Here is a 21,252-nt window from a genome sequence, read left to right as displayed (position 1 = left end):
CTACCTTAAACTTTCAACCCAAATCTGTACCCGTGAAGATCCGGGTTAGATTATAGGTCTTCAACAACCCATGCTTGCCGTAACAGGCGACTATGCTTGTCGTAAGAGGCGACTAGCGGGATCGGGTGGTCAGCCTTGCTGACTTGGTTGATGTATGTCATCGTATCCCAATTATGTGGATCGATGCTCATGATATCAATCACTGGATTGTCTGGTCCAGACTCGATTATCTACAGACTGCCTTCACATAGCTTAAATAGAGCTGAGTGCGGTGTAAAACAACAAACAAACAACAACAACAAACTTACGAACACAGTGGCTCAGGTTGGAACTCCCTGTTTCTAGAGTGGTCGTGTCCGAGGAACAAGGGGTACAGCTGTTGCTATTTTGCTTCGGTTGGTATGTGCCAAATGGACAGGGGTCGCAGGATGTTAGTCCACTTGGAGAAAAGTGGCCAGGATGACACATAGCTGTCAGGCAAGAATGGTAGCTTCAAATTCATCTGAGACACTTTGTAACGAGATAGTAAAGGCTATGGGGCCTTAAATCATAATTTAACAACATTTGAGTACTGACAGAAACATTTAATAGTAAATATTCAGATCATTTGCTCACAGAAATCGAAATAAAATCTTCTGGCAAACCGAGCGCTGAGGAAACTGGGCCTCGTTCGAGGAAGCGCCCTGGGCACTGAGGCGATCGCAACTCCCATGCTTCAATACAGACGTTCGACAGCCGTAGAGCTGCGATCGCTTTGTGGAACAAGGCCGTGGTGATTAAAGAGTCAGCCTTAGACCCGCTTTCAGGTTCGAATCCCGACATGGTACGTTAATCCATATCCGGTGTCATAATTCAATTTAATTTTATTGCAGAATTAATTTATTTGCAAATATACATAAAGTTGTTCATTCATATACTCCACGTACGTTTATATTTGTGAAAGAGTTCTCCAGAACCTATGCTCGTGGGTTCGAATCCCGGTTCGTCCCGATTATGTTTCTAGTTTTTTCGGCACCGTAGTCGTGGGTTTCACCAAAATGGTTAACGTCTGAGACCTGCATCACTTTTACTTCCACGTTAAGCTTACACGCCGTGATATAACAGGAATAATGTTCAAAGCGGCGTTAAACACAACTCACTCACTCACTTGTGAAAGATTCCGTCCAGGAACATGTACATGTACACTCAAATGTTGGCTCGTAACCTGTCGTTCTATTGCAACGATCCGTATTTAATTTGGTAAGAGCTACCATGTCATGACGGCCACTTACCGATGCAGTCCCGGTCAGTTTTACTTCCATTGATCTTGGTACCGGTCATCTGACCACACGGAGTGCACTGTGTCTGACCACTGGTGTCGGAGTAGGTGTGGACCGGACACGTCTCACAGGTGTCCACTTCCTGGTTGTGGAACGTCCCACGTGGACAATGAACTGTAACAATATTGAACACTTGGTCAACCTTCATTATCTGATTCAAACATGTAAACATTTTCACAATTAACTCCAGTTTATGGCCTCTATATTTCTCCATGTCTTTGGTATATTTGAGCATACATGTAAATATTTTTCAAATTCAATGGAGAGGCAAGTTTTACTTACAACATAGTTTCACTATCAAGGGCGTGGTTAGGTCATTTCAGATTTTTTACTGGTGGACATTTTTTAGGAATTTATTGAATATTATGCGTTGCTTGTCAGCATGAGGAGAGATACTATCCCGTTCTATGACCTTAAACATCTCCTTACTCACTGGCACTTAATATGTAATGCTTACAATTTTCGAGAAACCCTGGTGACATCACTGTTATTCTGTAATCGATTCATATAGTTATCAAAATCAGTTTGCCCTTTACACCCTCGGTAGATATTTCTCGGATGTTGACGTTTTGAACAAACCCGTTTTTTTAAATAACAGCATTTTAACAATGTCAAGAAATACCTAGGAACATGCGGACAGGAAGATGACCTAATTCCGTCATAAATATGAACAATTTTGACGGGGATCGTTGGCATTTTCAATGTCGAATGCAGACTGATTGGTAGCTTCATAAATAAGTGAAAATGGAATAGAACAATCGGCATTAGGTGAAGGTTGAAACCGCTGTCGACAATATCATTATATCAAGTCAGACAAACCAGTGCTTGGCAGTATGAGCAAAAGCCAGTGACATGAAAGCCGGTTGCTGAAAATATCATACATCGGACCCCGGTGACAAACTCTCACTCGGATCACACTTTGTCAGCATTAGATTACAATAATAGAGGTCTTCAGGGCGATCATAGACTACTTTGAACAGATCCTGTGATCCGGGATTCCAATGAGGTAAGAGTGAATGAGAAATCCATAATCATCGGGAAATTTAAATTTAAAAAAACGTCATTATGATGAACACCATATCTCCGTCGGGAGAGCATGAGGTAGCATTGCATTCTATACCGCAGAGTGACCTTGACATGTTGGCCACAACTTTCCCAGGCCCACACGCTACAGTTAGATTTCCAAGACTTGCAATTCTGAAGTTTCCTTCTCTCGTGCCGTTGAGGGACAGGCGGGTGGAGTTGAGGACGATGTCGATGAAGTCTGTCACATTTTCCCTGTACAGTAATCTGGAACATACAATATAAAACTGACTGAGTAAGTGGTGTTCATGGCTGACATATTGCTCATCACAGTCCTGGAAAGTAATAATATGCGTTCATCAAGTGATATTGATGGATATCATTGCCACCAGCTCCGCGCATTGGACAAAACAACAGTGGTGAAGAAATTATCCGTTTCCTGTTACCGTACTAGATGTTCGTCTGTGAGCATCCTGTGCGCAACATGATACATAGCTCGGACGTCTTTTGGATATATTACTGCGTATAAATAGTTTTCTAGATAAGTAATTTTGTTCTCAGTCTCAACATTTGGAGACGGCAAAGCGACATAATGATCACAACAGATTCGCTTCAGTAGTCCTTTATTTTGCTAACTTACCTAACGCTGTCGGGTATCGATAAGTAAAAAAACATCCTTCCTGAACTCAACCAAACAGTTACCCATATGCGAGTTGCTAGAGATCCACCACAAGACTCACGAAGACTGCTTATAACTGGAATATGTTTTTAAGCGGCGTTAAACCCAAACCCATCCACCCACCCAACTCACACACTCACTCACTCACTCTACCTGGATCTGTTCTTGAAGGTCCAGTCGAAGCTCACATCGATGCGGGAAGATGGTTTCCTTTTTTTCAGCACCCGAACAGCGCCAGAACCTTCTCCAGAAGAGTTTCCGAGTCCGTCATCCGTATCAGGCGCCGACGTTGTGTTCCAAATACGTGGCGGGGAAGAGATGCCGCCAACATCTCTACGTCTCCTGTTAAGCACCAAACCAGAATCATTGCTTTCTGCCGATTCTTCAACCAGGTCGAGGTCAAGGACATCATCATTTTCATATTCATATTCGTATTCCTGTTCATATTCATATTCATATTCGTATTCGTAGTCATTTTTGGTGAAATGTGCATCTTCATCTATGGCAGCACATTTCACGTCCACGTTGTCGACAATGCATTCACCATCGTCACATTTGAGGAGTGCTGCCTCTTCAATGGTCTGCAGAAACCTCTCGCTGATACCGAGCCTTGTTTCATTGTCAGAGCAGTTTCCGCCAAAGTAGAAGAGTTGGAACGGAAGCTTATTGGCGTCAGGAAATACCAATACTGAAAACACAATAAACACAAACGAATGTTTGGAGAACATCTTTCAAGCGACGAGGAATAACGATGAGGTGAAATGGGCTTTAACGTCATGTTCAAGATTATTACACTTATATAGCAACGTGTGTTTGTGTGTGTGTGTGTGTGTGTGTGTGTGTGTGTGTGTGTGTGTGTGTGCGCGCGCGTGTGGCTGTTTTCACTAATGCGGACTTATGACCCCATACAGCATTATAGTACATGCTCACTGAGATACTATGCCGCAGTTTAACATGAATACCCCAGTCTGACAGCAAACTGGCTGCGAGCCGACCAATCCACATTTAACTCCCGTGATTCCGAGCACCAGGCCTGATACTAACAAATATCATATTTCAACGTCTTCCTCAATTTCCACGTCAGTTTTCGTACTCAAGTTACTAAATGTTTGTTTTTATATCAGCAAGTAATCACGATCTACGAGGAATTATGGTCTCTTCTGTGTGAATAGCTGGTACAAGCCCTGAGCCTGTGGTCCTAAAACATTATCCAGAAATACGAGAAAATAGAGTAGGTTTTTCCATATTTACCTCATTCGTATTTTAAGAAGCAAAATGAAGAGTATATGAAATGTCCAAATTACGAAGTTCGCTGTTTTCAACCGTTTGTTCTGTTTTCGCAACGTTATCAATTATGATCAATCGCAAATACCGTGTCCCATACCCATATTACTTCAACTTACCAATCAACCTAGACAATCGCTTAAGTATCGGACAGCCTCTGTCCTCGATCTTTTAACCCTTGTGGACTACGCTGTTGTGTTACGCCTCAGTTTGTTGTATTCTAGCTATATAACGACGGTCTGTGTAGACAAGGCACCGAGCCACCGTGGGGGCACCAGGAAACAAGAGGAAGCCACACGTTGTAATCACTCCATCCTCATTAACCGGCTCTTGTCACTGGGGACATACTTTCCCCCAAATCCCCATGAATGAGTTATCAATGAAAAACTTACAAGAACAGTCGGGAACCTGGGTCACAGGCATCCAGTCTCCATTTAGTCCACATTTGAAGTTAGTGTGACCTCCGTTGTGGGCAGGAATGTCATTACCGGTGTGACATTGCACTTGGCATACTTCTCCTGCGAAGATCTTGTCACATGCAAGGGATCCATTACTTGGCGGGGTCAGATCGGGGCAAGCTTGCTCTGAAAGTGTAAATGGGGAAGTGAGTTTCACGACTTCTTGGGGCTGGTGTATTGCTCGTTTTAAAAACTAAATCGGGGTAAGGGGTGTTGAGGCATCGTTGGTTTGTGGTGGTTTGGGCAATACAGGCGATGACAAACGTAGTTATTTAACGATCCAATTTAGTTATGCCCATGTGAGCCCTCCTGAATATTGACCGATTATTGAACTCGACCATTATTTATAACTGATAAATGATTTATGCAAAGATGATTGGGCAATATAAAGGAAAAGTGGTTTTTTAAAAAATATATTACATGATAACCATTTGACAACAATGATAATGACCATATTGTTTTCGGTCATATGTGTACACAACAGGCCACATGTCTACACAAAAGGCAGCGCGTGTATTATCTATGTCAACCTTGTACACAAGTCACCTGTGTACTTATCAAGCAACATATTTAGACTGTCATCTACCTGTGTAAACATCCATACGTGTACAGAACACGCCACCTGTGCACCCAAAATGTATGTACAGCAAGGCACCGGTCTAGACGTCGAGACACATGTGTACACACCAAGTTACCCGGGTACACAACAAAACACCTGGGTGCATAACAATCAACCTGGGTACACACCAAGCTACCTGTGCACACACCAAGCCACCTGTGTACATACCAAGCCACCTGGGGACACACCAAGTCACCCGTGTACACACCAAGTCACCTGTGTACACATCAAGTCACCTGGGTACATACCAGGTCACCTGTGTACACACCAAGCCACCCGTGTACATACCAAGCCACCTTGGTACACACTAAGCCACCTGTGTACACACCAAGTCACCTGTGTACACACCAAGCCACCTGTGTACATACCAAGCCACCTAGGGAACACAACAAGCCACCTGGGTACACACCAAGCCACCTGGGTACACACCAAGCCACCTGTCTACACACCAAGTCACCTGTGTACACACCAAGCCACCTGGGTACACAACACGTCACCTGGGTACACACCAAGCCACCTGGGTACACGCCAAGCCACCTATGTACATACCAAGCCACCTGGGTACACAACGCGTCACCTGGGTACACACCAAGCCACCTGTGTACATACCAAGCCACCTGGGTACACACCAAGCCACCTGGGTACATACCAAGCCACCTGGGTACATACCAAGCCACCTGGGTACACACCAAGCCACCTGGGTACACACCAAGCCACCTGTGTACACACCAAGCCATCTGGGTACACACCAAGTCACTTGGTACACACCAAGTCACTTGGTACATACCAAGCCACCTGGGTACACACCAAATCACTTGGTACACACCAAGCCACCTGGGTACACATCAAGCCACCTGGGTACACACCAAGCCACCTGGGTACACACCAAGTCACTTGGTACACACCAAGCCACCTGGGTACACAACAAGCCACCTGGGTACACACCAAGCCACCTGGGTACACACCAAGCCACCTGTGTACACACCAAGTCACCTGTGTACGCACCAAGCCACCTGGGTACAAACCAAGCCACTTGTGTACATACCAAGCCACCTGTGTACATACCAAGCCACCTCTGTACACACCAAGCCACCTGTGTACATACCAAGCCACCTGTGTACATACCAAGCCACCTGTGTACATACCAAGACACCTGTGTACATACCAAGCCACCTGGGTACACACCAAGCCACCTGGGTACATACCAAGCCACCTGGGTACATACCAAGCCACCTGGGTACACACCAAGCCACCTGTGTACATACCAAGCCACCTGTGTACATACCAAGCCACCTGTGTACATACCAAGCCACCTGTGTACATACCAAGCCACCTGTGTACATACCAAGCAACCTGGGTACACAACAAGCCACCTGGGTACACACCAAGCCACCTGTGTACACACCAAGTCACCTGGGAACATACCGAGCCACTTGTGTACATACCAAGTCACCTGGGTACACACCAAGCCACCTGTGTACACACCAAGCCACCTGGGTACACAACAAGCCACCTGGGTACATACCAAGTCACCTGGGTACACACCAAGCCACCTGTGTACACACCAAGCCACATGTGTACATACCAAGCCACCTGTGTACATACCAAGCCACCTGTGTACACACCAAGCCACCTGGGTACACACCAAGTCACTTGGTACACATCAAACCACCTGGGTACACACCAAGTCACTTGGTACACATCAAACCACCTGGGTACACACCAAGTCACTTGTTACACATCAAGCCACCTGGGTACACACCAAGTCACTTAGGTACACATCAAGCCACCTGGGTACACACCAAGCCACCTGTGTACACACCAAGTCACCTGTGTACGCACCAAGTCACCTGTGTACATACCAGGTCACTTGGCAACACAACAAGCCACCTAGATACACATTAAGCCACATGTGTACACACCAAGCCACCTCGGGACAAACCAAGCCACATGTGTACACACCAAGCCACCTGTGTACGCACCAAGCCACCTGGGTACATACCAAGCCACCTGTGTACACATCAAGCCACCTGTGTACACACCAAGTCACCTGGGTACACACGAAGCCACCTGGGTACACACGAAGCCACCTAGGTACACATCAAGCCACCTGGGTACACACCAAGCCACCTGGGTACACATCAAGCCACCTAGGTACGCACCAAGCCACCTAGGTACGCACCAAGCCACCTATGTACATACCAAGCCACCTGGGTACACACCAAGCCACCTAGGTACACACCAAGCCACCTGTGTACATACCAAGCCACCTGGGTACACACCAAGTCACCTGTGTACACACCAAGCCACCTGTGTACATACCAAGCCACCTGGGTACACACCAAGCCACCTGCGTACACACCAAGCCACCTGTGTACATACCAAGCCACCTGTGTACATACCAAGCCACCTGTGTACACACCAAGCCACCTGGGTACACACCAAGCCACCTGTGGACATACCAAGCCACCTGGGTACACACCGAGCCACATGTGTACATACCAAGCCACCTGGGTACACAACAAGGCAACTGGGTACACACCGAGCCACCTGTGTACACACCAAGCCACTTGTGTACATACCAAGCCACCTGGGTACACACCAAGTCACCTGGGTACACACCGAGCCACCTGTGTACACACCAAGCCACCTGTGTACATACCAAGCCACCTGGGTACACACCAAGTCACCTGGGTACACACCAAGCCACCTGTGTACATACCAAGCCACCTGTGTACATACCAAGCCACCTGTGTACATACCAAGCCACCTGTGTACACACCAAGCCACCTGTGTACATACCAAGCCACCTGTGTACACACCAAGCCACCTGTGTACATACCAAGCCACCTGTGTACACACCAAGTCACCTGTGTACATACCAAGCCACCTGTGTACACACCAAGCCACCTGTGTACATACCAAGCCACCTGTGTACACACCAAGTCACCTGTGTACATACCAAGCCACCTGGGTACACAACAAGCCACCTGTGTACACACCAATTCACCTGTGTACATACCAAGCCAATTGTGTACATACCAAGCCACCTGTGTACATACCAAGTCACCTAGGTACACACCAAGCCACCTGTGTACATACCAAGCCACCTGGGTACACAACAAGCCACCTGTGTACATACCAAGTCACCTGTGTACATACCAAGCCACCTGTGTACATACCAAGCCACCTGGGTACACACCAAGTCACCTGTGTACATACCAAGCCACCTGTGTACACACCAAGCCACCTGGGTACACACCAAGCCACCTGTGTACATACCAAGCCACCTGGGGACACAACAATCCACCAGTGTACACACCGAGCAACCTGTGTACATACCAAGCCACCTGGGTACACAACAAGCCAACTGGGTACACAACAAGTCACCTGGGTACATACCAAGCCACCTGTATGTAGCAGGGCAAAGTGATGAGAGTAAAACGGACAATACGTATATACATGTCATCATCACCCACCCACTATCAGTGTCATGTTATTGTTGAGCTACCTACTGTGACACGTCGGAATGGAGCTGTCATTGCCAACCCACGTGGAGGCCGGGATGAAGCTGTCGCGCCTCTCACACGTGATGTACGGATTCCCCAGCACCAGGCTGTGTGGACAGTTGGCTCTGCATGACGAACCCACGGTGTACTTGCTGGAATAGCAGTTGAAGACGGGGTCGTAATCGCCACCACTTGACACGGCGGGCCTGGTACACGGAGGAACTGAAACAGACAGAAAAGAAAAGTCAGCGACATGGATGCTACTTAAACACTTAATGGGTTAAAACAGAGAGTATTTCGCGTCTATATACTAGCAATATATATATATATATATATACATATTTTGCATTGCAGAAAGACTATTATAAAGGTCCTGCCATTTGAAGAGGCATGTGCTTGTTCTCGTGTGAGTATCTGTGTTTGAGACAATGTTCAGTTACATAAAGATAGCTCAAATACAACCAATATTAAACATAAATGCAAAAATATTCAAGACGAAACCCCAAATTGTATATTTGTTTTCATTACCCTCAACCTGTCAACCCTCAACCTGAAATTTGAATTTCTAGAAGGCAATTTTATGTACACATGATATTATACCAATAGTATAACGATAGTGGGACAATATCACACAGCGATAATTATGATCACAGTTGACATTCCAACAAATAATGCCCTTTAGTACTGTTTTAAACTCACTCACTCACTCAGTTTACATGTGTCTTACCAAACTTTAAAGGCACATGTAACACATGACCTAATTGAAACTAAAGACTACAAACTAAAGTGCCGTCGCCTCAAGCGTCCAAAGCAAATGATAATTATATTCTGTAAGTAAACACCAATATATATGAGTAAGTGAGTTGGGTTTAACGCCGCTTTTAACAGTATTCCAGTTATATCACGTTGTATCAGCTTATTGTGGAAGGAAAGCCCGAAGTGATACAGGTCTCAGACGTTTACCACTTCGGTGAAACCCACGAGCATGGGTATGGTGCTGATAAACCCAGAAACATAATCGAGGCGAACCGGGACTCGAACCCACAGTCATTGGTTTCTTGCGTGCCCAAGGGACGCTACTATGCACAGCGAATCTCGGCGCCTTAGACGACTGAGCCACCCGTGTCCCCTATTATTTCAGAAGCGTATGGAGGAAGTAACGACTCTCACCTTCATAATTGACTACAAAAGCGCATTGCGGGGCGATGTTTCCTGATGCATCATCAGCGCGGTATTGGATAAGCTGGGATCCTTCAGTCAACTCTGTTCCTGAACGTGGACCTTTTGTCTGAGTCAGATTGACTATGCCAGAGTTATCTGTTGCCCAAACTGTCGGCCATGTGTAAGTAGTGTCGGTCGTTCTCAACACTTGTTCTGGGCACTTGAAGATCTTTGGTTTTTCGATATCTGAGTGAAATGTATTCATCTGTTATTCAACTTTTATACCTCGTGTTAGAATATATAGCTCAAAACCTCATTTTCGCGGCTGTTTGTCTTTGTGCAATGATGTTTTAAGTCAGAATTACAAGATTCATTTTCAGGAAAGTATCGCACGCGTAATCCTAGACACGATACATTGTCAATACAGTATTGATTCCACAAATACAACATAAAAAGCGGATATTGAAAAGGTTTGACGCCCAATCCCATCGCAACAATCTGCAGGGAGTAGGCGAATATTATTTTAGGCCACAGTCAGCAATATCACAGCGACATGCCTATTATAAGTCCATTAGTCAAATCTGGACCAGAAAAATCTGTTGTTGATAGCAAGCAGTCTTGATTGGGCAGCTTGGGTAGGATCTTATCGGTTCTTTTAACCTGCTTGATGTACTGGAGTATCACACTCTGAACAACAACGGGCACACAAAAGGGGACTTGGGAACCTGTCCTGCCCTGGAATTTCAACAGGGAGACAATCAAACATCAAAATAATCTGCCCTGGATTTCCTATGTGAAACAAGCATGATCTTTTCTCTACGGGAAGACATGGCCACATGGCTATTATGACTCCGGGCGCCAGGGTATTGCCTGTCAAATATATCCTGGAATTCACAGAAAGCGACACTAAAGAAGGGGTACCGGCGACCCTTCGCCCTGGAATCACTACTGAGAACCTGTTCTGCTAAGGTCATACTGGGTTCACACAAAGGAGAACCCGTGTACATTTGTCCTTTTAGGAGATAATTAGACGCTTCAGCTTAAATAATAAAAAATAAAAATCTCAATCATTATTACCAGCACATTGCCAGCGGTTATAATTCCATGTTCCGTTTCCAAGGCAGGAAATATAGCTTTCATGGCGTGCCCAGTATCCTTTCTTCCAATCACAGTTCAGAATGCACTTGCTTTCATAGTATTGACCATTGGTGCAGTTGATGCTGAGGCCATAGGGTGGTATGGTCGGAGTGCCACAGGAATTTCCTGGAATAGGAAACCTTATATATTCTCTACTTTTGAGATGAAAAAAGACTAATTTATAAAGAAATACTGAATATATCGCTCTCTGTCTCTCCAACGCACCCAGTAGATAATCTCTAACACACACACACACACACACACACACACACACACACACACACACACACACACACACACACACACACACACACACACACACACACACACACACACACACACACACACACACACAAAACATAGTCCTTTATCCCTATCCCACACGCTCAGTACAACACGAAATCTCTCCTACGTACACACATGCACCATATTCCTACTCTCCCGCACACACTGTGCATATCTATCTATCCTTTTCATACACCCCCCCTCCCTCTGCCGCTCTCTCTCTCTCTCTCTCTCTCACTCTCTCTCTCTCTCTCTCTCTCTCTCTCTCTCCTCTCTCTCGCTCAATACACCACGTCTTCTCAAACCGAGCGCACCCAGTATATATGTACGGAACACAACACAACACACGTATTATCATCACTCACTTGTGCATGAAGGAACGCTGGATAACCAGAGTCCGTAATTTCCACACGATGATGTGGGGCTTCCGGACATATGGTAACCGTGATAGCAGGAATACGAACAAAGGGTGCCATGTCGTCTGTCATTATGGTCGCAATGTTGATATCCATAGCTGGGGCTACTGCGATACTTGCATGTTTTCACTGTGAAAAGAAAGTTAATAAAATATCGCGAAGAGATGATTGGATTGCATCACAGGTATTCAAGTGAGCGAAGAAGGAGTGTACGTATGCTCATGTACGTGATCCTGCTCATGTAACTCCCTACCAACTCCACTGACCAGATCGTCATGTCTCTCTCACTCCTACCAGAGTACAACCCGCATCTCTACTCATTACTTCCACCTTACTGCTACATCAGTCTCAACACCGCATCACTCCTTCCTCACCCAGCTCAAAATGACCTAGATTACGACTACAACGATTACAACACATCACTCCTAACTTACAACTGTCCATAACTATACAACTCAGTCCCACCTTATTGCTACATCAAACACAACACATCACTCCTACCAAATTAGTACCTCTCAACAACACATCAACTCTACCTTAATCCCGACCCAATCGCAACACATATCAACCGATAGCTTATTGCTACCAATATCTTAACAGCACATCACTCCTACCTTACTTCTACCTCCATCTCAACACCACAGCACTCCTACCTTACTTCTACCTCCACCCCAACACCTCATCACTCCTACCTTACTTCTACCTCCATCCCAACACCACATCACTCCTACCTTACTTCTATCCCCATCCCAACACCACATCACTCCAGCCTTACTTCTCTTCCCACCCCAACATCCCATGACTCCTACCTTAATTCTTCCACCACAGAACTCCTACCTTTCTTCTACCCCTATAACAACACCACAGAACTCCTAAATTACTTCAACCCCAATCCCAACACCACAGCACTCCAACATTACTTCTACCTCCATCCCAAAACCAAATCAGTCCTACCATACGTCCCCCCCCATCCCAACACCACAGCACTCCTACCTTACTTCTACCTCCATCCCAACACAACATCATACCTACCTTACTTCTCCCCACCATCCCAACACCACATCACTCCTACCTTACCTCTACCCCATCCCAACACCACAGCACTCCAACATTACTTCTACCTCCATCCCAAAACCAAATCAGTCCTACCATACGTCTCCCCCCATCCCAACACCACAGCACTCCTAACTTACTTCTACCTCCATCCCAACACAACATCATACCTACCTTACTTCTCCCCACCATCCCAACACCACATCACTCCTACCTTACCTCTACCCCATCCCAACACCACAGCACTCCTACCTTACTTCTACCCAATCCCAACACCACAGAACTCCTACCTTACTTCTACCCCCATTCTAACACCCCATCACTCCTAAATTACTTCTACTCCACTCCAACAGCACATCACTCATACCTTAGTTCTACCTTCATCCCAACACCTCATCACTTCTACCTTACTTCTACCCCCATCCCAACACCACATCACTCCAGCCTTACTTCTCTTCCCATCCCAACATCACATCACTCGTACCTTAATTCTTCCACCACAGAACTCCTACCTTTCTTCTACCCCTATCCCAACACCACAGAACTCCTACCTTTCTTCAACCCCAATCCCAACACCACATCACTCCAACATTACTTCTACCTCCATCCCAAAACCACATCAGTCCTACCTTACGTCTCCCCCCATCCCAACACCACATCACTCCTACATTACTTCTACCTCCATCCCAACACCACATCATACCTACCTTACTTCTCCCCACCATCCCAACACCTCATCACTCCTACCTTACCTCTACCCCTATCCCAACACCACAGCACTGCTACCTTACTTCTACCCCCATTCTAACACCCCATCACTCCAAAATTAATTCTACTCAACTCCAACAGCACATCACTCATACCTTACTTCTACCTTCATCCCAACACCACATCAATTCTAGCTTACTTCTCCCCATCATCCCAACACAACATCACTCCTACCTTACCTCTACCCCCATCCCAACACCAGAGCACTAATCATGACTGCTATCCCCTTCCCAACACCAGAGCACTCCTACCTAACTTCTACCTCCATCCCAACACCACAGCACTCCTAAATTACTTCTACTCCACTCCAACACCACAAAACTCCTACCTTACTTCTACACCCATCAAAACACCACAGCACTCCTACCTAACTTCTACCTCCATCCCAACACCACAGAACTCCTACCTTACTTCAACCCCCATCCCAACATCTCATTTCTCGTACCTTCCTTCCACCCCCTTCCCAAAACCACATCACTCCTACCTTACTTCTACCTCCATCCCAACACCAAAACTCTCCTACCTTACTTCTACCTCATCCTAGCAGCACATTACTCATACCTTACTCCTACCCCCATTCCAACACCAAAAACAGTCCTACCTTACTTTTACCCCCATCCCAACACCACATCTCTACTACCTTACTTCTACCTTTATCCCAACACCACATCACTCCTACCTTACTTCTACCCCCATCCCAACATCACATTTCTCCTACCTTACTTCTACCTCCATCCCAACGCCAAAACACTCCTACCCAACTTCTACCCCCATTCCAACACCAACACACTCCTACCTTACTTCTAACCCAATCCCAACACAGCATCTCTCCTACCTTATTTCTACCTGCATCCCAACACCACATCACTCCTACCTTACCTCTACCTCCATCCCAACATCAAATGTCTCCTACCCTACTTCCAACCCTTCCTAACAGCACATCACTCAACCTTACTTCTCTCTCCATCCCAACGACAAAACCCTCCTACCTTACTTCTTCCCAAATCCCAACAGCACATCACTCCTACCTTACTTCTACCCCCATACAAAGAGCACATCAATCCAACCTTTCTTCTACCTCCATCCCAACACCTCATCACTCCTACATTACCTCTACCCCCATCCCAACACCACAGCACTCCTACCTTACTTCTACCCCATCCCAACACCACAGAAATCCTACCTTACTTCTACCCCCATTCTAACACCCCATCACTCCTAAATTACTTCTGCTCCACTCCAACAGCACATCACTCATACCTTACATCTACCTTCATCCTAACAGTACATCACTCCTACCTTACTTCTCTCCCCATCCCAAAAACACATCACTCCTACCTTACCTCTACCCCCACCCCAACACCACAGCACTCCTACCTTACTTCTACCCCAATCCCAACACCAAAACACTCCAACCTGACTTCTATCCCCTTCCCAACACCAGAGCACTCCTACCTAGCTTCTACCTCCATCCCAACACCACAGCACTCCTAAATTACTTCTACTCCACTCCAACACCACAAAACTCCTACCTTACTTCTACCCCCATCACAACACCAAAACACTCTTACCTTACTTCTACACCCATCAAAACACCACAGCACTCCTACCTAACTTCTACCTCCATCCCAACACCACATTACTCCTACCTTACTTCTCTTCCCATCCCAACATCACATCACTCCTACCTTAATTCTACCTCCATCCCAACACCACATCACTCCTACCTTACTTCTACCCCCATCCCAACACCACATCACTCCAGCCTTACTTCTCTTCCCATCCCAACATAACATCACTCCTACATTACTTCTCCCCCAATCCCAACATCACATCACTCCTACTTTACCTCTACCCCCATCCAAACACCACAGCACTCCTACCTAACTTCTACCCCCTTCCCAACACCAGAGCACTCCTACCTTACTTCTACCTCCATCCCAACATCACAGCACTCCTAAATTACTTCTACTCCACTCCAACACCACAGAACCCCTACCTTACTTCTACCTTCATCCCAACAGCACATCACTGTCACACATCAAATTAGTACCTCTCAACAACACATCAACTCTACCTTAATCCCGACCCAATCGCAACACATATCAACCGATAGCTTATTGCTACCAATATCTTAACAGCACATCACTCCTACCTTACTTCTCTCCCCATCCCAACACCACAGCACTCCTACCTTACTCCTACCCCCATCCCAACACCACATTACTCCAGCCTTACTTCTCTTCCCATCCCAACATCACATCACTCCTACCTTAATTCTACCTCCATCCCAACACCACAGAACTCCTACCTTACTTCTACCTCCATCCCAGCATCATATCACTCCTACCTTACATCTACCTCCATAACAACATCACATTTATCCTACCTTACTTCCACCCCCTTCCCAACAGCACATCACTCCTACTTTACTTCTACCCCCATACCAACACCAAAAAACTCCTACCTTACTTCTACCCAATCTCAACAGCACAGAACTCTTGCCTTACTTCTACCCACATCCTAACACCCCATCACTCCTAAATCACTTCTACTCCATTCCAACACCACAGCACTCCTACCTTACTTTTACTCCCATCCCAACACAACATCACTCCAGCCTTACTTCTCCCCCCATCCCAACATCACATCACTCCTACCTTACTTCTACCTCCATCCCAACACAACATCATACCTACCTTACTTCTACCCCATCCCAACAGTACATCACCCCTACCTTACTTCTACCTCCATTCCAACACCAAAACACTCCTACCTTACTTCTGCCCCCTTCCCAACAGCAGATCACTCCTACCTTACTTCCACCTCCTTCCCAAAACCACATCTCTCCTACCTTACTTCTTTCTCCATCCCAACATCACATTTCTCCTTCCTTACTTCCTTCCCCTTCCCAACAGCACATCACTACTACCTTACTTCTCCCCCAATCCCAACATCACATCACTCCTACCTTACTTCTACCTCCATCCCAACATCACATTTCTCCTTCCTTACTTCCTTCCCCTTCCCAACAGCACATCACTACTACCTTACTTCTCCCCCAATCCCAACAGCACATCACTACTACCTTACTTCTACCCCCATCCCAACATCACGTTTCTCCTACATAACTTCCACCTCCTTCCCAAAACCACGTCTCTCCTACCTTACTTCTGCCTCCATCCCAACATCACATTTCTCCTACCTTACTTCCACCTCCTTCCCAAAAGCACATCACTCCTACCTTATATCTTACTCAATCTTGCCTTACTTATTCTCCGATATTAACACCACATCGCTCCTACCTCAGTACTAACCAAAACTCAACACCACAAAACCCTACCGTAATACTAACCCCACCTCAACACCATAAAACTCCTACCGTGGTAGTAACCTCATCGCAACAACACATCACTCCTACTATACTACCAACCCCATCTCGACACCACAAAACTCCTAACGTAGTACTAACCCCATCCCAACACATCATCACTAATACCGTAGTACTACCCCCATCCCAACACCTCATCACTCCTACCTTACTTCTACCTCCATCCAAACACCACATCACTCCTACCTTACTTCTACCCCCATCCCAGCACACAAACACTTCTACATTACTTCTACCACCGTCCCAACAGCACATCACTCATACCTTACTCCTACCCCCATTCCAACACCAAAAACAGTCCTACCTTATTTCTACCCCCATCCCAACACCACATCTCTACTACCTTACTTCTACCTTTATCCCAACACCACATCACTCCTACCTTACTTCTACCCCCATCCCAACATCACATTTCTCCTACCTTACTTCTACCTCCATCCCATCACCAAAACACTCCTACCTTACTTCTACCACCGTCCCAACAGCACATCACTCCTACCTTACTTCTACCTCCATCCCAAAAGCACATAACTCCTACCTTACTTCTACCTCCATCCCATCACCCCACTACTCTTACCTTACTTCTACCCCCATCCCAACACATGAATCCTAATAACAACATTCTTACCGTAGTACTAACCCCATCTCAACACAACATCACTCCTACCGTAGTACTAACCCCTTCCAACACCACCTCACTCCAACCGTAGTACTAAACCCATCTCATCACTACATCACTCCTGCCCTACATATACCCCGATATTAACACCCCATCATGTCTACCTTACTCCTACCCCATCGCAACACCACAAAACACCTACCACACTTCTACCCTCATCCCAACACCACATCATGTCTAGCTTACTGCTACCCCAAGGGAAAATGGAACTGACCAATGATAGTGATGTAGAAGCTGCACGTGTCGGTAAGTCCTCCGGTGTCTGTCACCTTGTAGGTTATCCTGTGACGTCCGGCGCGAAAATAGCTGTAGGGACCTTGGCCATAAATCCGGTTAACCCTGTAACAAATAACGGTTGTAGTTTTACTGGTTTTAACAGTTTATGGCTGTGTTGTAGTAGCTGATTATATAGAATGTTCATTTTCATGAATCGTGTGTTGCGGACTATTCAAATAAAGGTAGTTTTGGCAATGGATATTCTTTAATGCTGAATGGCAATGGGTGAAAGAAGAAGCGGATGTGTACGATTGCAGACAAGTTTATGATTAATAGATAATGAATGCTGATGAAACGCATAAAAAACTATCGAATATCTCGAGCAATATTACCATGGTGGTGTTATTTAGAAGCTGGTATGATAGGTTAACGGGCTACATGTGTTATTGATTAGACCTTTAATCGTAGGTACAGGAACCCTTATTAATCCGGACAATACTGCTCCCAATATCTATTGACATGATTACAATTTCAAATTAACGAATCATTGCTGCTATTAAATGTCCTTTGTATATGTATAGTTCCAAAAGGAATCATCCGGAAATCGTGGTTCTTGGATAAGAGGTGTTTGAACTGACGGGGCTTCACCGTTCATTAAACACACTCACGTGTATCCAGTCCTGTCATCGGATACACTGGGAGTAGGCCAGTAGACGTACACTGAAGAATCATCATACGCGGCTGTGAAGGTAGCGCTTTTGGAGTCGCAACTGATCCTTGGGGGTCTATTTGCTACAATATAGAGTGTATTTTACGTTACATATTTATGGAATACTGTAAGGGACATTCACGCCTTGGAGCTATCACACGATTTCGACCTTTGGAAACTAGCGAGTATGCGATATCACGAGATTCTGGCCAAAGGTCGTGATCGCGCAAAAGTTCCTTAAAAGTGCATCATATATATTTATGGATTTATTCCAACATCAAGAAGGTATTGCTATTTATTACAGTGGGAAAGGAGGCAGAACACTATGAGCTCTACAACGTTACATCTGCTACTCCACCCGCCTATTGACTGTCACTTCGTGCGTTCGAATATTATACATTGAGTGATCGGAGTCAACCGAGGTTACCAAGTTTCTACAAACGGGGTTGACTAGATCCAACCTGTGCTGACCATGTTAAACAAAGATAATTTAGGGCAGTACTAGAAATAATACGCATAAATGCAACCTTAAGTTGGAAATAAAACAAAATGGCTGTCAGGAGAAGGAGAAATACAGCCATGTGTATTGCTATAACACACAACTATGAAAGGTGTCATTGCATGACAATGCTGCCATTGTACTATTATATTTAATGCATGTAAAACGACACTTATAACGTATAAAACATCAAGCGAGATGTACGAATATCAACAATCGGAAGTAAAATTTCCATGACGCATATCAGAATACACACATAATCAATATCTGGTTAATTGTTTTCAGCTAAATGCTTTTATTAAAGATTGAAACTATTAAGCTTCACTGATGACGTCACTCGGTCGCTTCTAACAAGAGTACAGCACCCAGGGGTTTAGTAGGTACAGGCAACTTAGGTCAACCGAAGTTTGACGTAAATCAGTGAACATGAGCTGACAGTGGTCATCCTTGGGTTGGACCATGGTCAACACGGGTTCACTTGGGTCGTTCGGGGTTTTCAAATCAAACACAAGCACACTAACTAATGTTTCGCCAGGCGGGATAAAGGCGGGTTAAAGGCTAAGTACATGTCACTGCACCTTTTGTCGCGTTTGAAGTTCAGTCACTTATCGACACAACTGAAGGGCAAGGCCTACCTCGATATCGATAACTCCTGGTGTACCTCAAGGATCCGCTCCTGTTGCAGCTGTGGGCAAGCGTGGCTAGTAGCAAGGCCAAAAGCACCCCAAACAGGACGCCGGACCACCTCATTCCGTTAGTATAGCGTCTGAAACAATAGCTGCATTTTTAGTTAAAACCAAAATACTTTGAAATTCCATAATCATAAGAAATCTCTTCTAAAAGCAGAGTCCATTGTACGTTTTCGTGATGGAGAAACCATGACAATTTGTCGATTCCGGAAGTAGAATAGAATTATAACTTAGGAATCAGATTTGAGTGATTTCCCTGATCATGTTATGGTTCGTGTTTAATTTCTTTACAATTTTGAATTATGACCTATGCATGGAGTGTCCTCCGTTATACGTGTTGAAAAGGGCCAGTGAGATCCTGGTTCTCAATCTACGGAAGAACATTCGTGTTACGTCAGCATAATGGTTTTAATCATGAGCGTGTGTATATGAGTTACTATCAAATAGTTTTCGCGAAAAGGTGAGCATATACTGCCCTGTGATAACCACATGCAAAGGCAAGTGCATTGTGAAACATTGTTTTTTTGCCAATAATAATCTCCAGAACAATAATATTTTAATAAATAAATCCCAAGACCCCCCCTCCCCACCCCCCGCCCATCCATTCTAAAACAAAATACAATAAACTTCAACTTGTCCATACTTAACGAAACAAGTGTTGATGTGTATAATATAGGTCATTGGGCTGAGCTCCAGAAACCAGGATGTCTTATGCATCACGTTAAATGACACATTCCACAAGTACATAACTCGTAACTTTGTGCAGTCTCTTACTGCTTAAAGGCTCTACATGAATGACTTCAAATGACACCTGCCACAAGTAAATAAATCATATTTTTGTATACATTACTGCTGCTTAAAGGCACTCCATGCATGACTTGAAATGACACATGCCACAAGTACATAAATCATAACTTTGTTCACTCTCTTACTGCTTAAAGGCTCTACATGAATGACTTCAAATGACACCTGTCATAAGTACATAAATCATAACTTTGTTCACTCTCTTACTGCTTAAAGGCACTACATGCATGACTTCAAATGACACCTGCCACAAGTAAATAAATCATATTTTTGTATACATTACTGCTGCTTAAAGGCACTCCATGCATGACTTGAAATGACACATACCACAAGCACATAAATCATCACTTTGTACACTCTCTTACTGCTTATAAAGGCACTCCATGCATGACTTCAAATGACACATGTCAAAAGTACACAAATCATAACTTTGTACACTCTCTTACTGCTTAAAGGCACTACATGCATGACTTCAAATGACACATACCACAAGTACATAAATCATCACTTTGTGCAGTCTCCTACTGCGTAAAGGTACCCCATGCATGACTTCA

At 45.1% G+C, this 21,252-nt stretch overlaps 1 protein-coding gene across 1 annotated transcript in view; it reads right to left on the bottom strand.

Annotated features, from left to right (window-relative positions):
- Positions 1-19,955, bottom strand: part of LOC139449695 (sushi, von Willebrand factor type A, EGF and pentraxin domain-containing protein 1-like) — a 39,097-nt gene extending 19,142 nt beyond the window's left edge. Inside the window, exons 1-12 of the mRNA XM_071231198.1 lie at positions 19,841-19,955; positions 18,666-18,789; positions 17,996-18,120; positions 11,840-12,019; positions 11,130-11,315; positions 10,062-10,298; positions 8,898-9,113; positions 4,698-4,889; positions 3,175-3,709; positions 2,440-2,609; positions 1,272-1,433; positions 309-470 (exon numbers count right to left, since the gene is read on the bottom strand). Of these exons, the coding sequence (XP_071087299.1) occupies positions 309-470; positions 1,272-1,433; positions 2,440-2,609; positions 3,175-3,709; positions 4,698-4,889; positions 8,898-9,113; positions 10,062-10,298; positions 11,130-11,315; positions 11,840-12,019; positions 17,996-18,120; positions 18,666-18,789; positions 19,841-19,955 (2,404 nt within the window). The remainder of the gene's footprint in view (positions 1-308; positions 471-1,271; positions 1,434-2,439; positions 2,610-3,174; positions 3,710-4,697; positions 4,890-8,897; positions 9,114-10,061; positions 10,299-11,129; positions 11,316-11,839; positions 12,020-17,995; positions 18,121-18,665; positions 18,790-19,840) is intronic.
- Positions 19,956-21,252: the final 1,297 nt, after the last annotated feature.

This window comes from Haliotis cracherodii, unplaced genomic scaffold, assembly GCF_022045235.1.
Source record: "Haliotis cracherodii isolate W230 unplaced genomic scaffold, xgHalCrac1.p SCAF_8, whole genome shotgun sequence".
NCBI lineage: Eukaryota > Metazoa > Mollusca > Gastropoda > Lepetellida > Haliotidae > Haliotis > Haliotis cracherodii.
Note: the sequence above shows the minus strand (reverse complement) of the source record. Positions and strands in the feature narration are given on the sequence as shown.